We start from the raw sequence: 25229 nt of genomic DNA on the forward strand, positions 1-25229 counted from the left end.
GAACAGCATGTGAGATTGCAAGAATCTTCAAGAATGATGACATTTTTAAGCTTTTGGGAGGTGAAAAAAATAACACCTTAACACATACAACGCATGGTTCACCATTTCCCGAAAATTATACGACCGTTTTTGCAGGAAACCCATTAAATAGGTAATAAAATATGAACATTTCAAATGTAAATAAGAGTGAGTATGTATAGACTTTCTCCTCTTTTTTTTCTTTTTTTTCTTTTTTTTTCTTTTTTTTTTTTTTTTTTTTTTTTTTCAAGATTTGGCTGGAAACGTGATCAACCTGAATTTTTATCCATACTTGCTCATTCACCAAAATCAAAATATCTTATTTTAAATGATTTAAAAGTGCTATTTAATAATGAAGGAACTATTCATTATGCTCAATATAAAGACTTGGCCTCTATAGTAAATTTAATTTATACAAAGGAAAATAGTTATAACCCTTCTTCAAATGTTGCTTTAATATTCTTGGGTATTGATGAAAGTCAAGGTCAAGGTGAAGAAGGAGAAGCTTATTGGGCATTAGATTTAACACCCAAAGAAGCAGATGAGAAAGAATGTAAAGAATTAATCCAAGGTAATATATATATATATATAAATATGTACGTATGTATGTGTGTGTGTTATATATTGATTATAATTCAATCAATGAAAATAGTCTTTGAAGCAAATGGTTTTGAGTTTTGTTCTATACTTTCACGGGCATTTACCATGGAAAAATCAACAAGTGCTATTATCGCTCAAGCAATTGCTATGGGTAAATATCCTTTAAAGTTATAAAATAGGGATAAAAAAAAATTAATTATATACAACGTATCCATTAGTGGATTGGAATAGTCGAAATAAATATTGTCCTGGATGTGGTAAACGTACTATTTCAAATGAAGGTGGTTATAAGCGTAGTTGCCCGAAAGAAGACAGTGACGATAAAAGATGTATTAGTCATAAAGGTATCCAAAACTTTTCTTATCCTAGAACAGGTAAAAGTCATATTATAGTATATACACGAGTGTGTGTGTAGATGTATATAAATTAACCGTTACTATAGATCCTGTTGTTATTGTCTGTATTGTTCATCCAAATGGAGATAAAATTTTATTAGGTCGGCAGAAACGATGGCCAAAAAAAATGTATTCATGCATTTCAGGTAGACACATATTATTCTTCCAAGTAAAAGTAGTATTAACAATGATGTAAATTAGGCTTTGTTGAAGCAGCCGAAACACTTGAAGAAGCAGTACGTCGAGAAGCGTATGAAGAAACCGGTATTATTATTGACCGTATGGTTTATCATAGCTGTCAGCCATGGGTATATATATATATATATATACATATATACATATATACATTACATTATTATGTATAACCTTATTTCTTTATAGCCTTTTCCAAATTCGCTTATGCTTGGATTCATTGCAGAAGCTAAATCTTCGGATATTCAATTTTCTGATGATGAATTAGAGCATGCTACTTGGTTTACTCGATCAGATGTTATGGCAGCTGCTAATAATGATCCAAATTCTACCCTTTCCTTAGCTCCTAAAGGATCTCTTGCCTCTACACTTATTCATGCTTGGTTGTATGATAAAAAGTGGCAATCTGCAAATGCTGCAAAAATGTAATTTTTTTTTTTTTTTTTCGGGGGCGGAGTCTTATGTTATATAAGTAGAAAGTAGGTCATAAGAGTAGCTTATAAATAAATAAAGTTTCGCGTACAGCCCTCTTTTTTATTTTTTCCCTTTTCCTTTTTCTTATTTTTTTTTTCACTTCCTGTTATGTCATACCAACCACCACCTCAATACGGCCAAGCACCTCCTCCACAAGGTAATTATGGAGCACCTCCTCCAGGTACCCTAGCTCAAGGATATAATCGTCCACCACCACCTAATTATGGTGGTGCAGGAGGTTATGGACAACGTATGTATTATGAACAAACAAAAAAAAAAAAAAGAAAAAAAAAGAAAAATATATACAGATACTTATAATATATATAAATGTAGAACCTCCACCACCAGGTCCACAAGGAAGACCTCCTCCACCTTCAGGACCTCCTCCAGGCGTTGATCAACAATTATGGTCCTGGTTTAAAGCAGTTGATACAGATGGTTCTGGTCAACTTTCAGCTGATGAGCTTCAAAGAGCTTTAATTAATGGTGATTGGAGCCCCTTTAATATTGAAACAGTTCGTTTAATGGTGAATATGTTTGATTCAGGTTAGATTGTTATTATTATTAGATATAGGAAAAATATATAAACTTATCCAACATATACATGTATATAGATAATAGCGGTACAATTAATTTTAACGAATTTTCTGGATTATGGAAATATATTGAAGACTGGAAACGTTGTTTCCAAGCTTTCGATACCGATCGTTCAGGTAGCATTAACCAATCTGAAATGGGTAATGCTTTAAGATCGTTCGGTTTTAATGTTTCACCTAAATTCATCTATATTTTAATTCAAAAATTCGATAGATATGGTAAATTCAAAAAAAAAAACTCCATTCAAAATTATAAGATAAATTAATAAAAAATTAACAGCTACTATTAAAAATACAGGAAAAGGTGATGTTACTTTTGATAATTTTGTACAAGCTTGCGTTACAGTCAAGACCTTGACTGATTCTTTCAGACAATTTGATACTGATAATGATGGTTGGATTCAAATTAACTATGAACAAGTAAGTAGTACTAATACTATTTCTATATAAATAAGTCATAATTCCTTACTTTTTTTTTTGGGTTAGTTTTTGGATCTTGTTATTCGTCAACGTGCTTAAAAAAAAACCAAATATGTATCAATAAATGCAATTTTCATCTCTCTTTTGGCTATTTTTAGTCTTTCTCTCTCTTTATTTTTTTTTATTTTTTTTTTTTTTTTTTTTTTTTTTTTTTTTTTTTTTTTTTTTTTTTTTTTTTTACCACATGTGTATAAGTTGAAAAATATCACAAAAAAAAAAAAAAGATCCAAAATTGGTTTGTTGTTGATGACATATAAATAAATAAATATTATGAAAAAATAACTAAATAAATTAAATTAACGAGTAAACATTTTTTCTCTCTTTCTTTTAATTATATTATAAAATAAAATAATAAAAAAATAAAATAAAAAAAAAAAAAATAAAAAAAAAAAATAAAATAAAATAAATCGTATTATTCAATGGAAGTAGTACAAGTACAGCCTAGAGATTCTTACTTACATAATATTTATGTTCCTTCAAAAGGTACAGTTATCAAATGGTCTTTTACAACAAAAAGAAACAATATCGCGTTTGGTTTATTTCGTAGAAAGGGAAAAGATCCTTTACCAAACTCATCTGACATTTTGTTTCGTGCACAACATCAAAAACGACAAATGTCAATTCCGTTTGAATTAGGTGTTAAAGGTAAAAAAAAAAAGTAAAAAAAGAAAAAAAAATATGTGGGGTAATAAAATTTATATGTCTTTTTTTTTATTATTAAGGCTCAATAACAATAGGGGATGATGATATAGAATCAAATTATGTTCAATCTTCAAACCAGTCTACATATAACCAAACAAATGTGACTAGACCACGTTCAAAATCAGTGGCTACGTTAAAATTAAAAGAAGTAGGAATGGATGAAATTATACCCATACACCATGCTCAATCTTCTGATCAAAAAGTAGAAGGAACCTATGTAGTAGAGGAACCTGGAAATTATGTATTGGTCTTTGGTAAATGAAATACAACCTACCCGTCTTCTTTCCAAAAAAAAAAAACAAAACAACGAATGCTAACTATTTTATAGATAATACATTTTCAAGAAATACACCTAAAATGTTAACTTATTCAGTCGCTTTGGGAACACCTGAAGATATAAAAATGCAGAGTAATGAAGTATCCGGTTGGTTATTGAAAAAGAAACGTAAAAGAATGCAAGGTTGGGCAAAGCGTTGGTTTCATCTTTCACATCATGGTGTTCTCTCCTATTCAGCCTCACAAGGAGGAATCACGAGAGGATCAATACAGATTTTAGTATCAACTATTTCTTATAAACCTAATTTACGTCAAATTAATATTGATTCAGGGACAATGCTTTATCAACTCAAGACTTTGACTGAATATGATTTTGATTATTGGCAATCCGTTCTTACGGATATACGTCGAAAGAATGTAAATGATGATTTAGCTTCTTCTTCTTCGCCAATTACTACTATGTATGATGATGTTAAAAATAGTAATCTCAATATTCACACTACTTTTGGAAAACGACTTTCTGCTTCTTCTCGATATGATCAACGTAAAATACGGGCTGAAATTGAACAAGGATTAGATACAGCTTGTTCACATCAAGAATGTATCACTTCAGTAGCAGATACCATTGAAAGTCTCAAACAAGTATTAATCAACAATGATTTGAAATCAATACAAGGTTTGATGGAAAAATTAGAACAACAAAAGTTACAGATAATAACAGGTGCAAAGGAGCAAGTTTTACAATGGAGAAATATACAGTCCTATTTTAATATGCTCAATCATCGTCGTTCTGGTCCAATATCACCTAATATCAATAATAATGATAATAATCAACAAACATCACTTGGGGATAATATCATACATGAAGATCATACCGAAACAGACCTTCAATATCCAGGAAGCGATTATTCTTCTCGTTATTCAGAACAATTCTTTGATGCTGAAGATATCGTTTTAAGTGGTGAAGAGGATGATGAAGAAGAAGAAAGAGAAGAGGATAATAGTATTGATCAAACATCAAGTTTAACATATGATGATGATAGTAGTGATGAAAATACATGTGGTAAATCATAATGAAAAAGGAGATATTTCTTCATTTATATATATATATATTTATACATGTTATTAATATGTATCATTAGAAACTCAAAGTAATGGTAATGTACTTGATCTTACCTCTTTAGGGAATTGTATACGTCGAACAGAGTTGCCTTCTCCAGCAGTTACAGATGCAGGGTCTGCACTTTCTATTATTAGAAAAAATGTCGGTAAAGATCTTTCGACGATTGCTATGCCTATTAGTATGAATGAGCCTCTGAATATGCTTCAAAAGGCTTGCGAGGAGTTAGAATATTGTGAGTTACTTGAGAAGGCATCGCAACTTGAGGATTCAATGGAACGACTCATGTACGTTACTGTCTTTACTATATCAAGTTATGCTTCAACTCAATATCGAACAGGGCGTAAACCTTTTAATCCAATGATGGCAGAGACTTATGAAAATATTCGTCCTGATAAAGGATTTCGATTTATCTCTGAAAAGGTCTCTCATAATCCACTTATCATTGCTGCTCATGCAGAGGCAAAGGGCTTCAAGTATTGGCAATCAACCCATATTAAAAGTAAATTTTGGGGTAAATCAATGGAGTTTATGACAGACGGTACCTTCCATATTACTTTAACTGGACATGATGATCATTACACATTTTTTAAACCTTCCACTTGGTTAAAGAACATGATTGCAGGAGAAAAATACCTTGAACATTCAGGTGAATGTAAAGTACAAAACTTGACTACAGGTGAATATGCTATTGTTACATTTAAGGAAGGATCTGGTGGAGGATTATTTAGTGCGCCTACTAAACGTAATGATGTTGTTGCTACACTTTATGATAGTCATGGTCAAAAAAGATGTCGAGTTGTTGGTAAATGGAGTGAAGCATTAGCAGAAGAAGTTGGATTAGATAGGAGTAAATTATCCGTTTTATGGACTGCTCGTCCCCCAGGGATTCAAGATTATGAAAAATACTTTGGTTTTACCAAATTTGCCATTGAATTAAATGAAATAACCGAAATTGAGGAAGGAAAACTACCTATTACTGACACACGTTTTAGACCCGATCAATTATTATATGAAAAAGGTAAATACATATATATATAAATCTATCTATCTATCTATCTATATGTACAACATGGTGTTATTCTAATTTTGCTACCCTATTATGTATGTCTATAGGTTTGATTGATCTTGCAGATAATGAAAAGTTAAGAATAGAACAAAAACAACGTGAAAAACGTAAAGAATTCGAATTAAATGGTAAAGAATGGACACCTACATGGTTCGTAAAAGAAGGTAATGAATGGGTTTATGCTGGACAATACTGGCAAACAAGAGAAACTGGTCAATGGCCAAAAGATCAATTCTCATTATGGTAGAATAATAGAGAGTACATTTATTTATTTATTTATTTTCTCTGTGTATTTGTAACAAAAAAAAATATAAATATATAAAAATTTATACACATATATACATGTATACACATATATTATACATTATTTTTTATTATTATTATCAAGTCCATAAATACTATATATGTATTTTTTTTTTCTTGATTCATTTATGCGGATATATACATCTGCTAAAGTACTGTATATTTTCCTCGATTTATGTAAATATAATTTTTTTTTTTTTTTTTTTTTTTACAGTCTGAAAAATTAGTTCATTTAGGTAAAATCTATTTCTTTCCCTATCAATAAATAAATTAATTGAGTATATATGATAAATATATATGTATATACATATTTAAATAGTATGAACATACACGAGCCATATTAATAGCACCCCAGAGAGAACCTACAACACCGGTACCAAGGACAAGGAAAGTAGTATAAACAAAGAACTTATCTCTGGGACCACGAAGGAACAAAAGAGTGTTGGAAGGTGCCTAAAATATCAAGACTCGATTTAATACAAAACTTTATCTTTTTTTTTTTCTTTTTCAACTAAGTTTTATTATTGTTGTTACTTGGAAATATCTTTGATGAGCAAGAACGTTATTAGGTCTGTTGACAAGTGACATTTTGTTGATTAAGAAAAGAAAAAAAAAAAAGAAAAAAAAAAAATAGTGTGGAGATAAATTCGTATTGTGTGTGTTTTTAGTAAATATTGGAGAAATACTAGGGGCATGCCAGAATTTTTTTTTTCTTTTTGCCGGTCCATTCTAGCTCGGGCATTATTTATGACAGCTCCTTAATTTTCTATTTGTATACAAATATATAAAATGAAACGTTTACGTCAGCATTAACAACTTAATTTTACTACAAAAGGATAATATACTTGTTGTAACACTATTATTAAGGTCAAATAAAGCATAGTATAACATTACTGTATTGTTCTATCGTTAGGAATAGACTAATATTTCGCTTATAATGTGTATTTTGATTCTATTCAAAGATATTGGGTTAGTCCCTCTTTCTTTTTTTTGTAATAGCTTATAAAGAATCCCTTATAAGTCTATGTTCCTTAATCAATAGTTGTACAAAAATCTGATCTTTATTAATAGAGTAGCTGTATGTCGTACAGACTAATATACTAGCTTTTTTTTTCTATTCTTTTCTATCTTATTTGTATATTTTTTTTTTCTTTGATTGATTGATTGGTTAATTGATTAATCTTCTTGACATTAATCAAGATGAAAGAAGAAACAGTGACTATTCCAAAAATCTTAAGAATATTTTTTAGCATATATTTGGCTGGTTCTTTATTATATGCTACTGTTCATTTACTTGGTTTAGATTGGTTTCAAACTTATTCTCCTTCTTCTTCAACATCATTAAAATCTCAATCTTTTACTTCAAAATCTGATTCGGTTACTGTAAGTCAACTTCAAAAAAAGTACCACACAGTTCAAACAGTCACTTGGACCAATGCAGAAGGTAAATGAATTAAAATAAATGGTTTTAGTAGCAAGATAATAAATATATGTGTGTATATTTATATAGGCGGGCAGAATCAAACAATCCCTGAAGACTTGATCCTAAGTAAGGTATTTTCAGATGCGATGGGACCTTCTAAAGTGATTCCTTATTACTTTAGAGCGACACATCGATTTGAACAGGAAGAAATTACGATTGCTACTTTAGTTACCCATAATCGATTCCCTGTTCTCAGTCGACTTGCAACCCGTTACAAGGGCCCCATATCAGTCGCTATTCATATCAATGACGATCATTCAAAGGGTGGAATTTTACAAGATTTACATAGCATGTACGAAGATAATCCAGATATGGGGAAATATGTTGATATTCATCTTGTCGTAGACAAATTCGATAGACAATTCAATATGTGGAGAAATGTTGCTAAATTCTTTGTAAGGACGGATTATTTAATGATGCTTGATGTAGACTTTCATATTTGTACAGATTTTAGAGAATCAATAAAGAAAAACAGTCAAGTTATGGATATACTTCGCAGTGGTAGAGGAGCTATTGTCGTTCCTGCCTTTGAATATTTAATAGAAAAAGATGGTGAAGATTGGAGATTATTTCCAAAAGATAAAGAAGCCCTTATGAACATTGTCTTGACAGAAAAGATTGATATGTTCCATGTAAATTGGACAAGAGGTCATGGATCTACAGATTATAAAAAGTGGTATCAATCTTCTAAGCCTTATAAGGTTATAGACTATAATTATTCATATGAGCCATATGTTATCTATAAGAAGGAAGGTTCTCCATGGTGTGATGAAAGGTTTATTGGCTATGGTGCAAATAAGGCTGCATGTTTATATGAAATTTATTTGGCTGGTATTAATTATTGGGTATTACCTAATGATTTTCTAATTCACCAAACCCATCATTATCCAGAAGAGACAAGAGCTAAAGAGGTAAAATTTTGAATTCTGGTCATTCATTCTGTTTACGCAAATTATGTTAATATCCTCTTTCCTTCCCTCACATATAGCGCAAATACAATAAGAAACTTTATGATTATTTTAGAGAAGAAGTATGTCTACGTTATACTCGTTTGATGATTTCAGCAGGATTATGGGATACTGACATTGCAAATAACTTGAAAAAAGAATGTACAAAGATAAAAGGTTTTCGAGAAATCGTTTCTCGCGTACAATAGTGTTTTGAAACAAATAAAAAAAATATATATATACATATACATTTATACATATACAAATATACATATATTATTATTATTATTATTTATGTGCATAACATGTTTAGTTAGTACGAAGACGATTCTCAATAGCCTTATTTCTTTGTGCTATTATATCATGTATATAATTAATATTTCACTCATGTCTATCTTTCACTTTCTAATACACTTACATTTAGCTTGTTGAGCTTCTTCTATAGTAGCATTATATGCTACTACATTAGCTTGATTGAAGGGATTTTCAGGCGATTTCTGGAATGCTTTATAGATCAAATCCTTTAATTGACTTAAACGCAAGCCTGGGTTTTCAGCTTTAAATCTAGGTAATTCACGTTCTTCAAAGGCAGCCAAAGCAGCTTTGAAACGACGCTCGGGATGCTTTTCAATGTCTTTAGATTTTACAGACTTGTCATTAAGAGATAAAAGATCAAGAGCATCATCAATACCCGATGCTGAGAATTCAGGAATTACACGTCTAGCATGACCAGCAGCTTCATTCTTGGCAGATTTTTGAGCAGCTTTTTTCTGCATTCGTAAGTATTATTTTAATCTCATGTTCATCGTGCGTCTTTTTTTTTTTTTTTTTTTTTTTTTTTTTTAACCCATCAACTTACATCAACACCTTTCAAAGTAGGCTTCTTTTTAAATTCTTTTTCTTCTTCAGCCTGTTTACAAAAAAAAAAAAAGACTATAAATACTGTTCTTTTTTTTTTTTTTATTTTAGTTTAAATGATATCTTACCAAGAGTCTTGCAGCCTCTGCTTTTTTAGCAGCAGCAGCAGCCTATATATTTTACATTATTAGATAAAGCACATAAACAACATCTATACATATATATGTATGTATGTATGTATGTATAGATGTATATGTGTATACCTTTTTAGCTTCTTGTTCTTCTTTCTTGTTCTTCTTGGCTCCTTCTGCCCATTTGGATGACTCAGCAGCTTCGGCAGCTTCAGCAGCCTTTCTATCTTTTTCTGCTTTACTAGCAGCTTTTCTTGCATTAGCAGCTTCAGCTTTAGAATTGGGTCCCTTTTTTGCCATTTTTTTTTTTTTGAAGACTTCAAAATAATGTAGATAAAGTTGGAAATGAATAGAAGATTTTTTTTTTTCTGTATTGTTGAATTTAAACGCAGAAGAACTATGGAATCCGGGATTCATTTTTATTTTGATTTACATGCGAAAATCATTCGACAAGTCACATGCAGCTTGTGCAAAGATGATGTTTATTGATCTAATAATGAAGAACTAATTTTTCTTCTTTCTGTAAGATTTACTATTATTATATATAAAAAAGTGTGTTATTTATAAATGATGGTTACTGTTATTGATGATTAGAAGACTATATCCACTAAGTACGCTTACACATATATACCAAGCTAAAAGAAGAAAAAAATACAATATCAATATTGCAATATATATTTTAAACAACCAGGCTAAAAGAAAAAGCAGTATTAATTAATAATATCCAAAACTAGCCAACAAAATAGGGTGCATTTGCTTGCAAAGCTGATTTATATAAAAGTCATGCGTTATAGAGTTAATAAAGACAAAATACGTATCCCATATGTAATTACCTATTTTCAGAAGCATTGATATGATCTGTCTGAAATAAATTTTTTTGAAACATTCTGTTTATTTCCGAATTCAAGAAAGCAAGTAGTGACTTCCTTTTAATAATCATATTGTGCAAATAAAATAAAAAAAAAAGCGAATGTATAAAAATGTGTAATTTTATTTCTTTATTGTTTATTCTCCACTATATTTTTAAAAGGAGCCAAACAACGCTCTTTTATTATTATGGATACAAGTCAGTGGGTGGTGAGTCACCATTCCGATCTCGAAGATCGACCATGGTCAAATATGTGCAAAAATAAAGAAGGCTGGGTATGTACATATACAGATAAATATATTATGTTTTAATAAATGCTAACCATGTTTTAATAAAAAAAGGGTCCCTTTTCTGAAGAAAGAGTACCAGACTTCACACCATGTTTTGAAGATACGTATGTATAAATTGAAAGAACAAAAAAAAAAAAAAAAGACTATTAATATTATCTAATTTTATAGTGTAATTACGTTAATTCCACATATCTATGTCCTATTTGCTGGTATGATTAGATTTTGGTTATTATCAAAGCGTGAAACACTATCATCTGACATGGTTAAAAACTGGCATTACTTTGCAAAGATGGTACATAAAAAATTACTACGCAAGAAAAAAAAAAAACAAACAAACTACAATTTATTGATTTGATGCAAAATTTATAGACTACTCTGTTTTTGATTTTACTAGTTACAAGCTTAAATTTCTTCCTTTATATTTTAAATGATGGTATAGATTGGATTGATAATGCTCAGATTTTATCTTTAGGCGTATCTATGATAGTTTCGGTAAAAAACATTCAAATCATTTTATAGTTACTATATATTTACAAAAAAAAAAAAATCTTATAGATATTTGTCATTGGGTTGCATCATATTGAATATACACGCAATCGTGTTGCTTCTGGAGTATTGTTATTCTACTGGCTATTTATTATGATTGTGAATGGGATTAAACTTCGTACTTACATTATGAATGGTGATCAGTATACGGATCCTACTCAATTTAAATTCTTTGCTATAAATACAACTTTATCTGTGATCATTTTTATTCTGGAGAATATGGAAAGGCCCAAGAGTCAATATATTTTGCTTGAAGAAGATGAGGTATATATAGATAGATATTGTAACTATTTAAATAATTGAACATATTTAATTTATAATTATTTTAGCTTGATTCTCCTGAAGAAAAAGCAAATATTTTTAGTAGACTCACCTTTGGCTGGATGACTCCTTTGATGAAATTAGGTTATAGAAAGCCTTTAGTTATGGAAGATTTATGGTAAATAGTTTAATAATAACTAACTTGTAAGATAAAAGTAAACATGTGTCTTATAACTGTCAATAGGAATCTTAAATCTGATGATCAATCCGCTATTGTGAGTGCTAAATTTCAACAAAATTGGGAAAAGGAGCTAAAAAAAGCAAACCCTTCCCTTTTACTCGTACTTGTTAGAACTCTAGGTGGTCCTTTTGCTTTAGCAGCTTTCTTCAAAGCACTTCAAGATGTTTTGCAGTTTACTCAACCTATGCTTCTTAAGCGATTAATGGGATGGGTTACAAGTTATGCATCTGATAATCCTGAGCCTGCATATCGTGGTATTCTAATAGCTGTTGCTATGTTTCTTACTGCTATTTGTCAAACAATGTTCCTTCATCAATATTTTCAACGATGTTTTACAACTGGTATGCGTCTCAGAGCTGCACTTGTTACTGCTATTTATCAGAAGACGTTAGTATTAAGTAACACGAGTCGTCAAAAATCTACTGTTGGTGAAATCGTGAACCATATGAGCGTTGACGCTCAAAGATTAATGGACTTGTGCACCTATTTCCATATTGTCTGGAGTGGACCTTTTCAAATCATAATTGCTTTGATTTTCTTATATAATACGATGGGTCCTAGTATCGGCGCAGGTGTTGCTGTTTTAATTCTTGCAATTCCCTTAAACACTTATCTTGCTCGTAAAATGCGTACTTATCAAAAGACACAAATGGGCAACAAAGATTCCAGAGTTAAGCTGATGAATGAAATTTTGAATGGTATTCGTGTCATCAAACTCTACGCCTGGGAAACACCCTTTATGGAAAAGATTAGTTTTATTCGTAATGATTTGGAATTGGCTACTTTGAAAAAGATCGGTGTTATGTCTGCAGTTCAAAATTTTACCTGGACATCTATTCCTTTCTTGGTCACTCTTTCCACTTTTACAATTTATGTTTTCATTTCTGATCATCCTTTAACGAGCGATATTGCATTTGTTGCTATTTCTTTATTTGGTCTCTTACAATTCCCTATCGTCGTCTTTCCCAATGTTATTACTTCTACTATTGAAGCTTCTGTCTCTCTTTATCGTATTGAGAATTATTTATCTTCTCAAGAATTAGATCCAAATGCCGTTACGCGTTTAGACTACCGCTTTGATCCCAATTACAACGAAAATACTCCAATTGTAGAGATCAATAATGGCTCCTTTAAATGGTCTGAAGATGATGAAGAGCCTATTTTGAAAGATATCAACCTCAAAGTTAAAAAGGGTCAAGTCACTACTATTGTAGGTCGTGTAGGTTCCGGTAAATCAACCATTATTAGCGCTTTATTAGGTGATACCGTAAAAATAAATGGCGAAGCTATTCTACGTGGCTCCGTTGCCTATGTTCCTCAACAACCTTGGGTTATGAATGCCACTCTACGTGATAATATCATTTTTGGCCATAGATGGGATCCTGAGTTTTATGATCATGTTCTTGAAGCTTGCTCGTTAAAGAGTGATCTTGCCATTTTAAGTGGTGGTGATCTTACAGAAATTGGTGAACGTGGTATCAATCTGTCTGGTGGACAAAAGGCTCGTGTTTCCTTGGCAAGAGCTATTTACGCGCGTGCTGATATTTATTTATTAGATGATCCTCTTAGCGCTGTAGATGCTCATGTAGGCCGACATATTTTCGACAATGTAATTGGCCCTAATGGTATTTTGAAGAGCAAAGCTCGTGTATTCGTGACACATGGTATATCTTATTTGCCTCACGTTGACCAAGTTGTTATGTTACGTGAGGGTCAAATTATTTTGAGTGGTAATTACTCTGATTTAATGAGTCAAAAATCAGAATTATACTCGCTTATTGCTGAATTTGGTGCTCAACAAGATAAGAGGTCATCAGATGAAGAAGAAGCATCAAACAATGATACCATTAATATAAATGATGATGAAGAAGTGCTTGCATCAGAAACTGCGTCTATTGAATTAATTCCTCGAGAAGAAGATGCTGTCTTAGGTCGCCAACGTCAACGTATGAACAGTGAAGTATCTATGATGAGCGCTAAAACTCTTCGTCGTGCCTCTCTTGTATCGATTGACAGAAAGAAGGGAAAACTTCAAGGAGCAGATGAGGATGCTCATCGTTTGATTACAGTTGAAGAAAGTGCTAAGGGTAGCGTTACATGGGCAGTTTATAAACAGTATGCAAAGTCTTGTTCAGTATATGGTGTTGTTTTCATGATTATTTTCATGGTATTTTCTCAATTGGCACAAGTTGGTACTAATATTTGGTTAAAGTATTGGTCTACTAAGAATCAAGACTATGGTACTAATAATAACGTCTGGTTTTATCTTTCTATTTATGCTATTATTGGTTGGTCTTCTACTGTCTTTTCTATGCTTCAAACACTTATTCTTTGGGTCTTCTGCGCTATTCGTTCTGCTCGTGTCTTGCATTCAGAGATGTTGGAAACAATTATTCGATCTCCTATGTCCTTCTTTGATACTACACCCTTAGGTAGAATTTTAAATCGTTTCAGTAAAGATCAACATACTGTAGATGAAGTTTTGCCTAGATCTTTTCACAGTTATATCCGTGTCTTATTTTCTGTTATTTCAACTGTCTGTATTATTGCTTTCTCTACGCCTCTCTTTACGATTGTCATTGTACCTCTTGGTATAATCTATATTTATATTCAACGTTATTATCTTACTACCTCACGTGAATTAAAGCGTTTAGATTCTGTCGGTAAAAGCCCAATTTATTCTCACTTTCAAGAGACTATCTCTGGTGTTTCTACGATTCGTGCTTATGGACAACAAAACCGATTTATATTCCAAAATGAATGCAAATTAGATAATAATCAAAGAGCTTACTTCCCTTCTATTTCCTGTAATAGATGGCTTGCTGTTCGTCTTGAATTTTTAGGTTCCATTATTATATTTTCCGCTGCATTGTTTGCTGCTCTTGGTATTATCTACGGTACCTCATCACTTGATGCAGGTTTAGTAGGCTTGTCTATCTCGTATGCTTTGAATGTCACTCAAGCTTTGAATTGGGTTATTCGATCCTATTGTGAAATTGAAACTAATATTGTTTCAGTTGAACGTATTAAGGAGTATATTGATCGCCCTACTGAAAAATACAATGCGGTTCGTGGAGTAAATCCTATGTGGCCAGAAAAGGGCTTAATTGAATTCCGTGATTATTCTACTCGCTATCGACCCGGACTTGATTTAGCCTTACGTGATTTATCTTTCACAGTAGCACCCAAGGAGAAGATTGGTATTGTGGGTCGTACTGGAGCTGGTAAGAGTTCTTTAAGTCTAAGTTTATTCCGTATTATAGAAGCAGCAAAGGGTTCCATTTATATCGATGGTGTGGATATTTCTAGTTTGCGCCTATTCGATTTGAGATCTCGACTTACTATCATTCCTCAAGATCCTGTATTATTTGCTGGTACTGTTCGAGAAAATTTAGATCCTTTTGGCACACATGATGATACTGAGCTCTGGCAGGCTTTAGAGCTATCTCATCTTAAGGATCATATTAGTAAAATGGATGGCAAGTTAAATGCTGTTGTTTTAGAAGGTGGTGATAATTTCTCTGTTGGTCAACGTCAATTGATTTGCTTGGCACGTGCACTCCTCCGTCGTACAACTGTTCTTATTCTTGATGAAGCTACAGCTGCCGTAAGTGTATTATAATAAATAAAAAATAATTAACCAAAAAATTAACATTTATATCTATAGATTGATGTTGAAACTGATTCTATTATTCAAGATACTATTCGTCGTCAATTTGCCAACTGTACTATACTTACTATTGCCCATAGAATTAATACTGTTTTAGACTCGGACAAAATTCTTGTATTGGATAAAGGTATGATTACTGAATTTGATTCGCCCACTAAACTCTTGGAGAATGATCAATCTGTATTTTATTCAATGGCTAAGGAAGCTGGCCTTGCTAAATAAGGATTTATATATTTATATATTATATTATATTATTTTATTTTTTTTTGTAATTCTTATAAGTTTTTATATCATAAATATTCATATTATTTACTGTCTTTTAAAGTCAATAATAAACACTTTTACTTTTTGTGCAAGGTGTTCAGAAAATAAAAAGAAACCGAGGAATATAATAGCTGATTTCATATAGTATTTTAAAGGGAAATGGGGGGGGAGGGTTTATAATAATAAATATATTATAGAGTTGTTAGTAGAAGTTCATTCTATTAATTTTAAAATGTCCATATATTTCGGGGAATTTCTAAAGATAAGAAGTTTCACAAGAGCAAAGAAAATATAATCACGATTTAAACTGCCTTATTTATAATCAGGATGTAAGGTTACTAACTAGATTTTTCCTTAAAATTCACGGGTTTTGAAATATAGTTTGGCACCTTTTGAAATCGAGTTGGCGTCATATAGACAAAGACTTTTGTTGATTTAATATTTGTATTCCTTCAGACTGCAATTAAAATTTAAAGTAAAATATATTAGAGGACTAGGTTATCACTGTCCTTTATATCTACCTCTTTTTTTTTTTAACATGAACTATTCATCCTCGTAAAATAAAAATTTTTCTAAAGAAAAAAATTAGATTATATGATCGCAAACCTATCCAGTTTTATATTAAAGAACTTGAGATTTGGATCTTTTGCTGCGTCAATATTATCAAGAAAAAAAAACGCAGCTTTACCTTGAAGAAGCTTGATAAGCTGCCAGAGAAACGCAACGATGATAGCACTATGGTAGCCAATAGGAAGCGCATTTTGGAATAGAGAGAGCTTAAAGGTTTTGATCACAGCTCAAACTACGTGTTCATTGATGAAGCAAGTTTTAATATGCATATCAAGAGAAGCCATGCCCGGTCAAACAGGAGTCAAACCGCCAAAGGTACAATCCCCACACAAAGAGATGTTTCCCTGACAATTATTGGGTGCAATGTGTGAACACGGTATTGTAAATCTGACGCTGCGTAGACCAACTGCCATCGCCACAAGAAAAAGAAGAAGAACAACCTTTGCAGTCCAAAATGAGGAGGTCAAAGTTAATGGCCGAGTGGGAACAAGAACATTATTTGCAATTCTTGGGTAAGACGATGGATGTTCTCAACCAAAAAACCATGAAGGAGCTTTTTCTTGTCATGGATAACGCTCCAATCCACAAGTCAGCCGATGCTGTAAATATGATTGAACCTCACGGATATAAGTATGCCTACTTGCCAACATACTCCCCATTTCTAAACCCCATTGAAGAAATGTGGTCCAAGATCAAGTTTGGTGTGCGTCGAAACGAATTGACAGATAAAGATTCTTTGATGCCTCGTATTCAAGAAGCCGCAAGAACAGTAACTGTATCTGATTGTCTTGGGTGGATAAACCATTCCATTTCATTTTTTGATCGTTGTTTGAATTTAGAAAAAAATCTTTAAGTCTATACCCTTCTCTCTCTCTAGCTTGACACACCCAATGGTGGAATATATCAGACATTCCCCAAAATGGACCAAATTTTCTGCAAGTACTTTTCATTTGTCCTTTCAAAATACGGTCACTGGTGGCCACTCTTTGAAGCCTCATGTTGTACGGCAATTCCGATACTGTCCTCTATTTGCGAATGCTCGCACGGTGTTCTATCGTACCATTCATGGTCGCATCCCGACACAAGAATTTATTCATAAATACAATCGCGCAGTTTCTACTACTTGTGCATACTGCCACCTACATCAAGATACTATCTACCATTTTATTGTCGAATGTCCCAAAAAATAGTCAGTCTGGTGTAAAATTCTGGGTACGTTCTTCCCTACGCTACTGTTCTCACAGGAGATATTGTATGGGGTAATACGTTATCTACACATACATCAGGGACTTCATCGCAATAAAGACTTCCTTGTCGTTATTGGCACTACTCACTGGTTTTTATGGAACAGCTACTGGAAACACGGGAACACTAACTCCCAAGCGGTCACTGCTGCTACTCTTGATTATCTACAAGCTAAGATCATTCGTACCATCTCTTCACTTCTTCAGAATCAGTAAATAGAAACTACCGGCCTGAGTCCTATTTTGCCCACCACCTACATAGGCTCACACTCCACCGCAAGCTAACAGCAAACATTGCAAAAACTAAATCAACATAAATAGTCATACCAATAGAATTACATTTTGTATTTGTTTCATCGGGGATCACCGCTCAATATGACGTGCTCACCTTTATAATTTTAATTTTAAATAAAAATTATAATTTTACAAAAAAAAAAAATCTCTCTAACTTGAAATATGTTATGAAAATGAGACATTAAACCAATAGGACCCATTTTATGATGCTATAACACTATTTTTTTTTTTTTTTAATTTTTGATTAAAGACAGTTAACGTAACAAAAGTTTTTCACGACCGCATTTGGCTGATGGCCAAATATGTCAACTTTATTTGAAAAAAAAAAATCAATATAGCGATAATCAAAAGATGTAAATTTATTTGTCAATGGCCAATTCTATCAGAATACTGGTTCAAGATTACCATCCTCTTCCTTTCTTGATTAGCCTCTCTTTCCCTTCTCCCTCCCTTTTTTTTTATTTGTTGTGTAGAATATCAGACTTACTTTCCAGTTTTTAGTTAGTTTTCTTTTGTGACTCTCTTAAACTGTTACTCACTCCCTCATTTTACAGGATTTCTTTGAAAAATTTCCCAATAATCTTAATAACTTATAAATAGGGCTATATTTTTTTTTGTTTCCTTCAAGCGTTTTAAAACACTTTACAAGTCTTATCATTTACCAAGCTTGAATTCGGTAAATAATGAAGAAAAAGGATAACTTTAATGGTTATATCATAAGGCTAAAAAAACAGTCGAAAAAAGATCCTATAGAGTTTCAAATTATAAGTTTTATGCATATATTTTTTTTCTCTTTTTTCCTTTTTTTTTAATGTTATATAGAGTGATCTTCTTTTAACTTAATAATCTTTATAATATCTGTATTATTTCTTCTTCAGGTTTGTTAATCATACAAACTATCTTTAATAATTTAAATTATATTTTATAAGATATACCTCCTAAAAAAAAAGAAGCCAAAATTCACAACTTTTGATCTAGTTATGTAACGAGATTACATTAAATAGTTTTATTTCATGAATAAAGTAAAAATAAATATTTTTTCTTTATTTAAATACGACTACATATCAAACCTATAAATATATCAAATAGATTGTAAAACTCATCATTAAACAGTTGACATGTCAAGTATTGTTCCTGAACCAGCAACGTAAAGATAAATACAGATATATATAAAAAAAGATTATAATGCTTAACTGCATTCAAAAGTGCTTGAAATCAGTTTAATCTTAGCCATGTTCAATAGTATTTAACTTGAATAACAATTGAAAATTATATAATATTGATCTTTCCAAAAGAAAGATAGAATATTATTTTTAAACTTATTAATTCAAGATATAAATCATCATGATGCAGTTGCTCATATTAACCTCTAGTAGTCAACTAATCTTATTAAATATCAAGCCCTCTGAGAAACCAAATATAAGAATGGGGTCTATAGAGATACATTTCTCGCGAGAGTCGGGGCATAGACAGAAATACTTAATTTTAGTGATGATATAAAGAAAAAAAAATGACAGTTTGAGGAGAAATAATAATCAAAAAAAGATCCAATATTGTCGGAAATTTTTATTTTTTTTTAGCTATTATTTTAAAAGCTTGCATAAAAACAGCTACCAATTTGTTTTTGAGAAGCAGATATCAGTTTTATTTTCTTGTAATACGACAATTATTGAATACAAAATCTAAATAACAATGTATTACAAAATAATTTTTGTTACAATAGGCTTAAGCATTAGAATGTTTTTACTTTTCAAATGGTTATAACAGCGAGTTAGAATGAGCTGCTGTTGCTGTTAATAAGAACCTGTGCCCTTAAACAAAAGAGTTAATATCGTTCTATTCCAGTATCGAAATCTTTATGTGCCCATGCATTGAAGTTATTTTTCTTATTACATACATTTCCTTGTAATAAATAATTAAAAAAACAATAATTATTTCTATGTATTTTAAAAACTGCAATATCTATACTTGGCGCAAGTCAAAACAAATCTAAAAATGATAGAAGAACTAGAGTTGCAAATATCATACCTTTTTTTATTTTATCCGCTTGATGTTGCGTGTCACAAAGAGGATAAATAACACACGTTAGATGAATGCAAATATAAGTTCCTGCTTTAAAATATATAGTATACTACTGCTATGTACTTCAATATAGAAGTCAACTAAAATAAAAAACAGTAATTATAAATTTAGTTGAAGAAAAAACGATTACCATTTAACATGTAATAAGATATTGTTATACATTGTACTTTTGAAAGCTGAAATCCAACAAAAAAAAAAAAAAAAAATAGTCTGCTTTAATATTTTTACCTTAAAAACATTTTAGTGATAAATGTTTTGTATTGTGTAAATACAGAGTAACCATTATGTACACATACCATTGTCATCAGAACATATAATACTAATGCAGATTTGTATTACCTTTGTGTATATCATTTCGACTAACAAAATACTAAATTTTTCGATTTGTATAATCTATGTATATATATCTTTGTTAAAAGCTGTATTAAAAGGTACATAATACTATTGTGTGTGTCTGCGGATATACACATATGCATGTGTATGTTTTTAAACTTTGATTCTATCTAATTGCTATGTGTTGTAATTGCTATTTTTTTTTCTATGATAGACCTTTCCACTTTTGGCTCCATTTCGATTGATTTGATCTGCTACAAATAATTTTTCCATGGAAAATAAGTTTATTTGTGATAGAAACCTTATAGCAGAAAGGGTCCTGGAAAAAGTGATGATGTTTCTTTGTCTAACATATTCAACAATTGCACAACTAGTATGTATACATGTACTTGAAGAAACAAAACTTCATTATATTACGTGTTAATTGCTATCATCATGATAAATTTAGCTACACTTACTATTAACAGTAAATTGCCTATAAGAGTGAAATAATAATAAACTAGTTATTGAGCAACAACTATTACATTATTCTATTTTATTTTATTTTATTTTATTTTATTTTATTTTATTTTATTTTATTTTATTTTATTTTATTTTATTTTATTTTATTTTATTTTATTTTATTTTTTTTTGGAGGGGGGGTAATCGAATTGGTTTGTCAACTTTCAATTTGTTTTATTGTTATTTATAGTTTATACTTGTAGTAATATAACATTATCACTAAGAAATAAACATAATTCTGTATAGTATCAATATCATCTTCTTTTATAGATCTAATCATATATTCCTTTTTCTTATCCATATAAATACTAACTTTTATTTAAATAGTAAAATAAATAAATCATTATTTTGAAAATAAAATGTACGGTTTTTTTATATATATATTACAATGTAAAGATTAATAGTAATAATAATAGTAATAACAATGATAATAAAGAGAAAGAGTGGGTTATACACATTGCAAATATAATACAAGTAAGATATTCTCTACTAAGTACATGAAAGAGGGAATGGGGGAAAGGAAATATAATAAAAATAGACGGTCATGAAGGATCCACTCATAAAATTATTCGATATGTTCGTTGTTAATGCTGCTTTTCTTTTGTATAAATATAAATTATCAAGCAGCAAAAAAGTCTACACTGAAGTTAAAGGAGGGTTAGGTTTTGGCGGTGGTCGAGGATTATTTGGTCTTGGTTTTCTACATTTAATTTGAATCAATATATGGCTATTTTCGTAGATCATCGATGAAGATTTGTTGGTCATTAAATATTCACGATATTTTGCTTGTATCTGATTATGTTCAAAAGAAAAAAAAATTGTGCTATTAAATATCAAATACTATTGTATAGTTTTTCTTTTTTTATAAGTTCTTTAGATATGATCATAATACAGCCTATGCCATATACAAAAAGATTTTATGATGTGAATTAAATTTGATGATCAGATAATTGTTTTCCCCTATTTTATCTGATATTTGATCTACAATGTTGATTACCTAATGAATTAAGCTGGAGGATAACTCATGAATTATAAGCTAGTCAGAAAAAGAAGAAAGGAAGTAATATAGATAATTCTCTCTCTCTTAAAAAAAAAAAAAAAAAAAAAAAAACCTTTAAATATTCTGCCTTTAAATAAGAATTGTTTTCTCAGCAACCAGTTTACATTCATTAAGCTTATTTTTTTATTTTTAATTTGTTCAGACATAACAAAAAAAAAAAAAAAAAAAAAAAAAAAAAAAAAAAAAGGCGGAAAGGCTCAACTATATTAAATATATTTTCCTCTCCTCTTCTTACTTTACATTGCATTTTGTTTTCCTTACAAGTGTATAAAATATAAAGTTCGTATTATTCTAATTTTAAAAGTTTAAGATCAAGTTGAATTTTATATACACATTTATACCTTTGTATAATAGCTTTTTGAACGTTAAAAAAAAAGTAATGTATAATACGTGTTTATTGGTATTATATTGTTTGCCAATATTAATCTTATATTGACTTGTTTTCCTACCTTCTCAGTAAAATGGATATAATAAAAGAATCATCATATGAATCTATTTCTTTCTAAATTATATTATCATGTTTTCATGTACAATAAATCAATATTTATTTTCTTGCTTTTACATACTGAAGAAGCAGGCAGATGTAATGTAATTATTAGCATAACTTTAAACACACGTGTTCTCTTCCTCCAAAAAAAGAATACAAATATTTGAAAACATTGACTATCATCGTACGATTAGCTATTTTTTTTTTCTATTGTTGTACTTTGCCCTACCATTGTTATTTTTTTTCGGCAGGTTAAAAGATAATATGTCTATCTTTTTATGGTATTTTAGGTGGTCATAGCTTTTAATTCCCTTGTTCTTTTCTAAACAAATAAGTTACGAGAAAACACACACACACACACACACACACACACTCATTATATCAAATGATTAAGAATCCTTTTATATATATACACACATATATATACATATACACACATATATGTATACATTTATATATATAACAGACTTGTATATATAATATACAAATGAATACAAAGGATAGGATAGCACTATCTTTATCGAACTATTTAAACGTCAGGTGCATTATCTGAAAAAAAAATTAGGGTTTATGTGAAAGACCTTTTTTTTTTTTGTGTTAGTTGTTGTTTATAAAAAAGTAAAAGTTTTATATTTTAAGTATTTACTTGGACCAGGCCTTTTAGTCTGTGCCTGAAGGAAGGTTACATAATAAAGATAAAAAATACTCAGGGTCTTACTATAAGTAGACCACACACTTGAAAAGTTTTATTGTCTAAAATAATGTGCCTTTTTTTTTTCTTTCGTAAATGTATTGGTGATCAGTAATAGACTGCTGTCTTTCTAATGTGTGAATATTTCAAAAAAAAAAAAATTGTTTGAATTTAGGTATAATTTTCATTACTATCTTGTAAAATTACAATGATTGTTACACGGATTATATAAATATACAGATGTATTTTTTTTTTTTTTTTTGATAATCTATAATCGTTTATGCATTGGGTCTTTTAAATTGGCTTGCTAAGGTAGCACCAATTATGTAAACATGTAAATCAATACCACCCTATAATTTGAATAGTTTTAATATGTCTGCATTGTCTTTTCTTTCTCTCTTTCTTTTTTTTTTTTTTTTTAAGACAATGGATATTATTTTTATTATACATAAATGTATTGAACTTTATAAAAAAAAAAAAAAAATACTGATGAGAGTATTGAACAAATATGAAATATAAATTTGTATGTGTCGGGATACATAAATGAATAGGATGAATGATATAATAATTTAGATAGCAACAGTAGCTTTGATTTTGGTAGGGTCGAAACCGGGCATGGGGAAACTACGAGCAAATTCAATAACTTCCTTTCTCAATTGAGCAATTTCCTCATTTCCTTGAAGAGCAGCAACAAAGTCCTTCATTAACTTGGAGCCAGATTTTTCTTGAACAGCCAAAGCGATTTGAACAGTTCTGTGAAGGAATTCTGCAATTTTAACGAAATCTTCTTCTTTTAAGGAACGAGAGGTTAAGGCAGAGGAACCAAGACGAACACCACCTGGTGTGACAGCAGATTTATCACCAGCAATTGAGTTCTTATTGATCGTAATATTCACCATATCACAGATACGTTCAAGTTTAGAACCAGTCAATTTTTGGGGCTTCAAATCCCAAAGGATCAAGTGATTCACAGTAGTGCCAGTAGCTAACTTATAGCCATAGTTACTAAGAGCTTTAGCGAGTGCCAAAGCATTAGCACGAACTTGCTTAGCATATTGTTTGAATTCAGGAGAGGCAGCTTGCTTTAAAGCAACGGCGATAGCGGCAATTGTATTATTGTGAGGACCACCTTGACAAGAGGGGAAGACAGCTTGGTTAACACGATTTTCAAGATCATCACCCTTATCACGACGGAAGAAAATTAAACCAGCACGAGGACCACGAAGTGTCTTATGTGTAGTTGTAGTTACGATATCACAGAATTCAAAGGGAGATAAGGCTTCATTACCGGCAATCAAACCAGAGATATGAGCCATATCACACATGAGATAAGCACTATGTTGATCAGCAATCTTACGAAGGGTATCATATTCCCATTCAGCAGGGTAAGCAGAGGCACCACAAATTAATAACTGAGGACGGAAAAGGGCAGCATTTTCTTCAAGACGCTTGTAGTCAATTAAACCAGTAGTAGGGTCAACTTGATAAGGCATAGAAGTAAAATAGATAGAAGAAGATGAGATTTTCTTCTTTTGTGTTTGATAACCGTGAGTTAAGTGACCACCAGAGGGAAGATCAAGACCCATAAGACGATCTTGAGGTTTAATTAAAGCCGTTAAAGCAGCGAAATTAGCAGTAGAACCAGAATAGGGTTGAACATTAACACCCCACACTTCAGGGTTCAAACCAAAAGCTTCTAAAGCACGCTTTTGACAGAGACGCTCAAGTTCATCAATAAATTCATTACCACCATAATAACGAGCACCAGGAAGACCTTCAGAATATTTGTTGGTTAAAGGAGTACCATTAGCCTCAATAACAGCTTGAGAAGTAAAGTTCTAACGTATATATATATGTATATAAAAATGTTTATTAGCAATATGTACAAAAAAAAATTATACACATAATAGAAGCACAAGTGGATTCCAATGTCCCAAGTACATCATTTGCAATTACGATTAATAATACATACCTCAGAAGCAATAAGCTCTAAACCAGACCATTGTCTAAGCTTCTCATTCTCAACAATGCTAAAAATTTCGGGATCTTCTTGTTCAAGAGAAGTATTGAGACAAGTGTTCCAGGGGTCAACAGGCTTAACGGACATTATCAAAACGTATATAGGTTTCAAAGAGTAGAAACTTAAGTTATAAAGTAGAAAAAAAAAAAAAAAAAAAAGGAAG

At 30.9% G+C, this 25229-nt stretch overlaps 11 protein-coding genes across 11 annotated transcripts; 8 read left to right on the forward strand and 3 right to left on the reverse strand.

The window, feature by feature from the left end:
- On the forward strand, nt 1-1033 carry BX663DRAFT_428418 (uncharacterized protein; the record flags this gene model as incomplete). Its single annotated transcript, XM_051522682.1, has 4 exons — nt 1-151; nt 270-589; nt 671-769; nt 837-1033. Coding segments are annotated over 4 exons (767 nt in total), but the record flags the coding sequence as incomplete, so codon positions are not given.
- A 104-nt stretch (nt 1034-1137) lies between these two features.
- BX663DRAFT_497721 (uncharacterized protein) lies at nt 1138-1801 on the forward strand. Its single transcript, XM_051525954.1, has 2 exons — nt 1138-1321; nt 1395-1801. Exons 1-2 carry the CDS (start codon nt 1295-1297, stop codon nt 1632-1634), a joined length of 267 nt encoding a protein of 88 aa, XP_051385801.1. The 5' UTR covers nt 1138-1294; the 3' UTR covers nt 1635-1801.
- On the forward strand, nt 1757-2869 carry BX663DRAFT_467049 (uncharacterized protein). The gene is made up of 5 exons (XM_051524070.1): nt 1757-1929; nt 2013-2225; nt 2294-2494; nt 2556-2695; nt 2762-2869. Exons 1-5 carry the CDS (start codon nt 1788-1790, stop codon nt 2792-2794), a joined length of 729 nt encoding a protein of 242 aa, XP_051385802.1. The 5' UTR covers nt 1757-1787; the 3' UTR covers nt 2795-2869.
- A 259-nt stretch (nt 2870-3128) lies between these two features.
- On the forward strand, nt 3129-6263 carry BX663DRAFT_497724 (Oxysterol-binding protein-domain-containing protein). Its single transcript, XM_051525955.1, has 5 exons — nt 3129-3400; nt 3478-3711; nt 3786-4796; nt 4876-5874; nt 5970-6263. Exons 1-5 carry the CDS (start codon nt 3175-3177, stop codon nt 6167-6169), a joined length of 2670 nt encoding a protein of 889 aa, XP_051385803.1. The 5' UTR covers nt 3129-3174; the 3' UTR covers nt 6170-6263.
- On the forward strand, nt 6119-6435 carry BX663DRAFT_497730 (uncharacterized protein; the record flags this gene model as incomplete). The annotated part of the gene is made up of 1 exon (XM_051525956.1): nt 6119-6435. A coding segment is annotated over exon 1 (171 nt), but the record flags the coding sequence as incomplete, so codon positions are not given.
- A 28-nt stretch (nt 6436-6463) lies between these two features.
- BX663DRAFT_497733 (uncharacterized protein) lies at nt 6464-6856 on the reverse strand. The gene is made up of 3 exons (XM_051525957.1): nt 6760-6856; nt 6556-6678; nt 6464-6480 (listed from the first exon to the last, which is right to left on the reverse strand). Exons 1-3 carry the CDS (start codon nt 6811-6813, stop codon nt 6469-6471), a joined length of 189 nt encoding a protein of 62 aa, XP_051385805.1. The 5' UTR covers nt 6814-6856; the 3' UTR covers nt 6464-6468.
- A 938-nt stretch (nt 6857-7794) lies between these two features.
- BX663DRAFT_529392 (glycosyl-transferase for dystroglycan-domain-containing protein) lies at nt 7795-8864 on the forward strand (the record flags this gene model as incomplete). Its single annotated transcript, XM_051530237.1, has 2 exons — nt 7795-8619; nt 8697-8864. 2 exons carry the CDS (start codon nt 7795-7797, stop codon nt 8862-8864), a joined length of 993 nt encoding a protein of 330 aa, XP_051385806.1.
- Nucleotides 8865-8964: 100 nt separating this feature from the next.
- On the reverse strand, nt 8965-9944 carry BX663DRAFT_483509 (uncharacterized protein; the record flags this gene model as incomplete). The annotated part of the gene is made up of 5 exons (XM_051524500.1): nt 8965-9008; nt 9074-9425; nt 9515-9565; nt 9642-9683; nt 9777-9944. The coding sequence occupies 5 exons, from the start codon at nt 9942-9944 to the stop codon at nt 8965-8967; spliced, it is 657 nt and encodes a 218-aa protein (XP_051385807.1).
- A 756-nt stretch (nt 9945-10700) lies between these two features.
- On the forward strand, nt 10701-15742 carry BX663DRAFT_548970 (multi drug resistance-associated protein MRP; the record flags this gene model as incomplete). The annotated part of the gene is made up of 8 exons (XM_051531118.1): nt 10701-10787; nt 10854-10906; nt 10971-11094; nt 11172-11294; nt 11358-11612; nt 11678-11787; nt 11854-15457; nt 15518-15742. 8 exons carry the CDS (start codon nt 10701-10703, stop codon nt 15740-15742), a joined length of 4581 nt encoding a protein of 1526 aa, XP_051385808.1.
- Nucleotides 15743-17115: 1373 nt separating this feature from the next.
- On the forward strand, nt 17116-17705 carry BX663DRAFT_497744 (uncharacterized protein). Its single transcript, XM_051525958.1, has one exon. It carries the CDS (start codon nt 17245-17247, stop codon nt 17542-17544), a length of 300 nt encoding a protein of 99 aa, XP_051385809.1. The 5' UTR covers nt 17116-17244; the 3' UTR covers nt 17545-17705.
- A 5752-nt stretch (nt 17706-23457) lies between these two features.
- On the reverse strand, nt 23458-25224 carry BX663DRAFT_497751 (serine hydroxymethyltransferase). Its single transcript, XM_051525959.1, has 2 exons — nt 25019-25224; nt 23458-24884 (listed from the first exon to the last, which is right to left on the reverse strand). The coding sequence occupies exons 1-2, from the start codon at nt 25151-25153 to the stop codon at nt 23616-23618; spliced, it is 1404 nt and encodes a 467-aa protein (XP_051385810.1). The 5' UTR covers nt 25154-25224; the 3' UTR covers nt 23458-23615.
- Between the last annotated feature and the right edge of the window lie 5 nt (nt 25225-25229).

Source organism: Cokeromyces recurvatus (genome assembly GCF_025118155.1).
Source record: "Cokeromyces recurvatus strain NRRL 2243 chromosome Unknown BX663scaffold_4, whole genome shotgun sequence".
Taxonomy (NCBI): domain Eukaryota; kingdom Fungi; phylum Mucoromycota; class Mucoromycetes; order Mucorales; family Mucoraceae; genus Cokeromyces; species Cokeromyces recurvatus.

Coding starts and splice junctions, on each gene's coding strand:
- BX663DRAFT_467049 (XM_051524070.1), top strand. CDS start 1,788: ATGTCATACCAACCACCACCTCAATACGGCCAAGCACCTCCTCCACAA. Junction 2,226..2,293: donor GGTGAATATGTTTGATTCAG/GTTAGATTGTTA, acceptor ACATGTATATAG/ATAATAGCGGTACAATTAAT. Junction 2,495..2,555: donor TCAAAAATTCGATAGATATG/GTAAATTCAAAA, acceptor AAAAATTAACAG/CTACTATTAAAAATACAGGA.
- BX663DRAFT_497751 (XM_051525959.1), bottom strand. CDS start 25,153: ATGTCCGTTAAGCCTGTTGACCCCTGGAACACTTGTCTCAATACTTCT. Junction 24,885..25,018: donor TAGAGCTTATTGCTTCTGAG/GTATGTATTATT, acceptor TATATACGTTAG/AACTTTACTTCTCAAGCTGT.
- BX663DRAFT_497721 (XM_051525954.1), top strand. CDS start 1,295: ATGGTTTATCATAGCTGTCAGCCATGG. Junction 1,322..1,394: donor ATCATAGCTGTCAGCCATGG/GTATATATATAT, acceptor ATTTCTTTATAG/CCTTTTCCAAATTCGCTTAT.
- BX663DRAFT_497724 (XM_051525955.1), top strand. CDS start 3,175: ATGGAAGTAGTACAAGTACAGCCTAGAGATTCTTACTTACATAATATT. Junction 4,797..4,875: donor TAGTGATGAAAATACATGTG/GTAAATCATAAT, acceptor ATGTATCATTAG/AAACTCAAAGTAATGGTAAT. Junction 5,875..5,969: donor TCAATTATTATATGAAAAAG/GTAAATACATAT, acceptor GTATGTCTATAG/GTTTGATTGATCTTGCAGAT.
- BX663DRAFT_497744 (XM_051525958.1), top strand. CDS start 17,245: ATGGTGGAATATATCAGACATTCCCCAAAATGGACCAAATTTTCTGCA.
- BX663DRAFT_497733 (XM_051525957.1), bottom strand. CDS start 6,813: ATGTCACTTGTCAACAGACCTAATAACGTTCTTGCTCATCAAAGATAT. Junction 6,679..6,759: donor CTCATCAAAGATATTTCCAA/GTAACAACAATA, acceptor TTGATATTTTAG/GCACCTTCCAACACTCTTTT.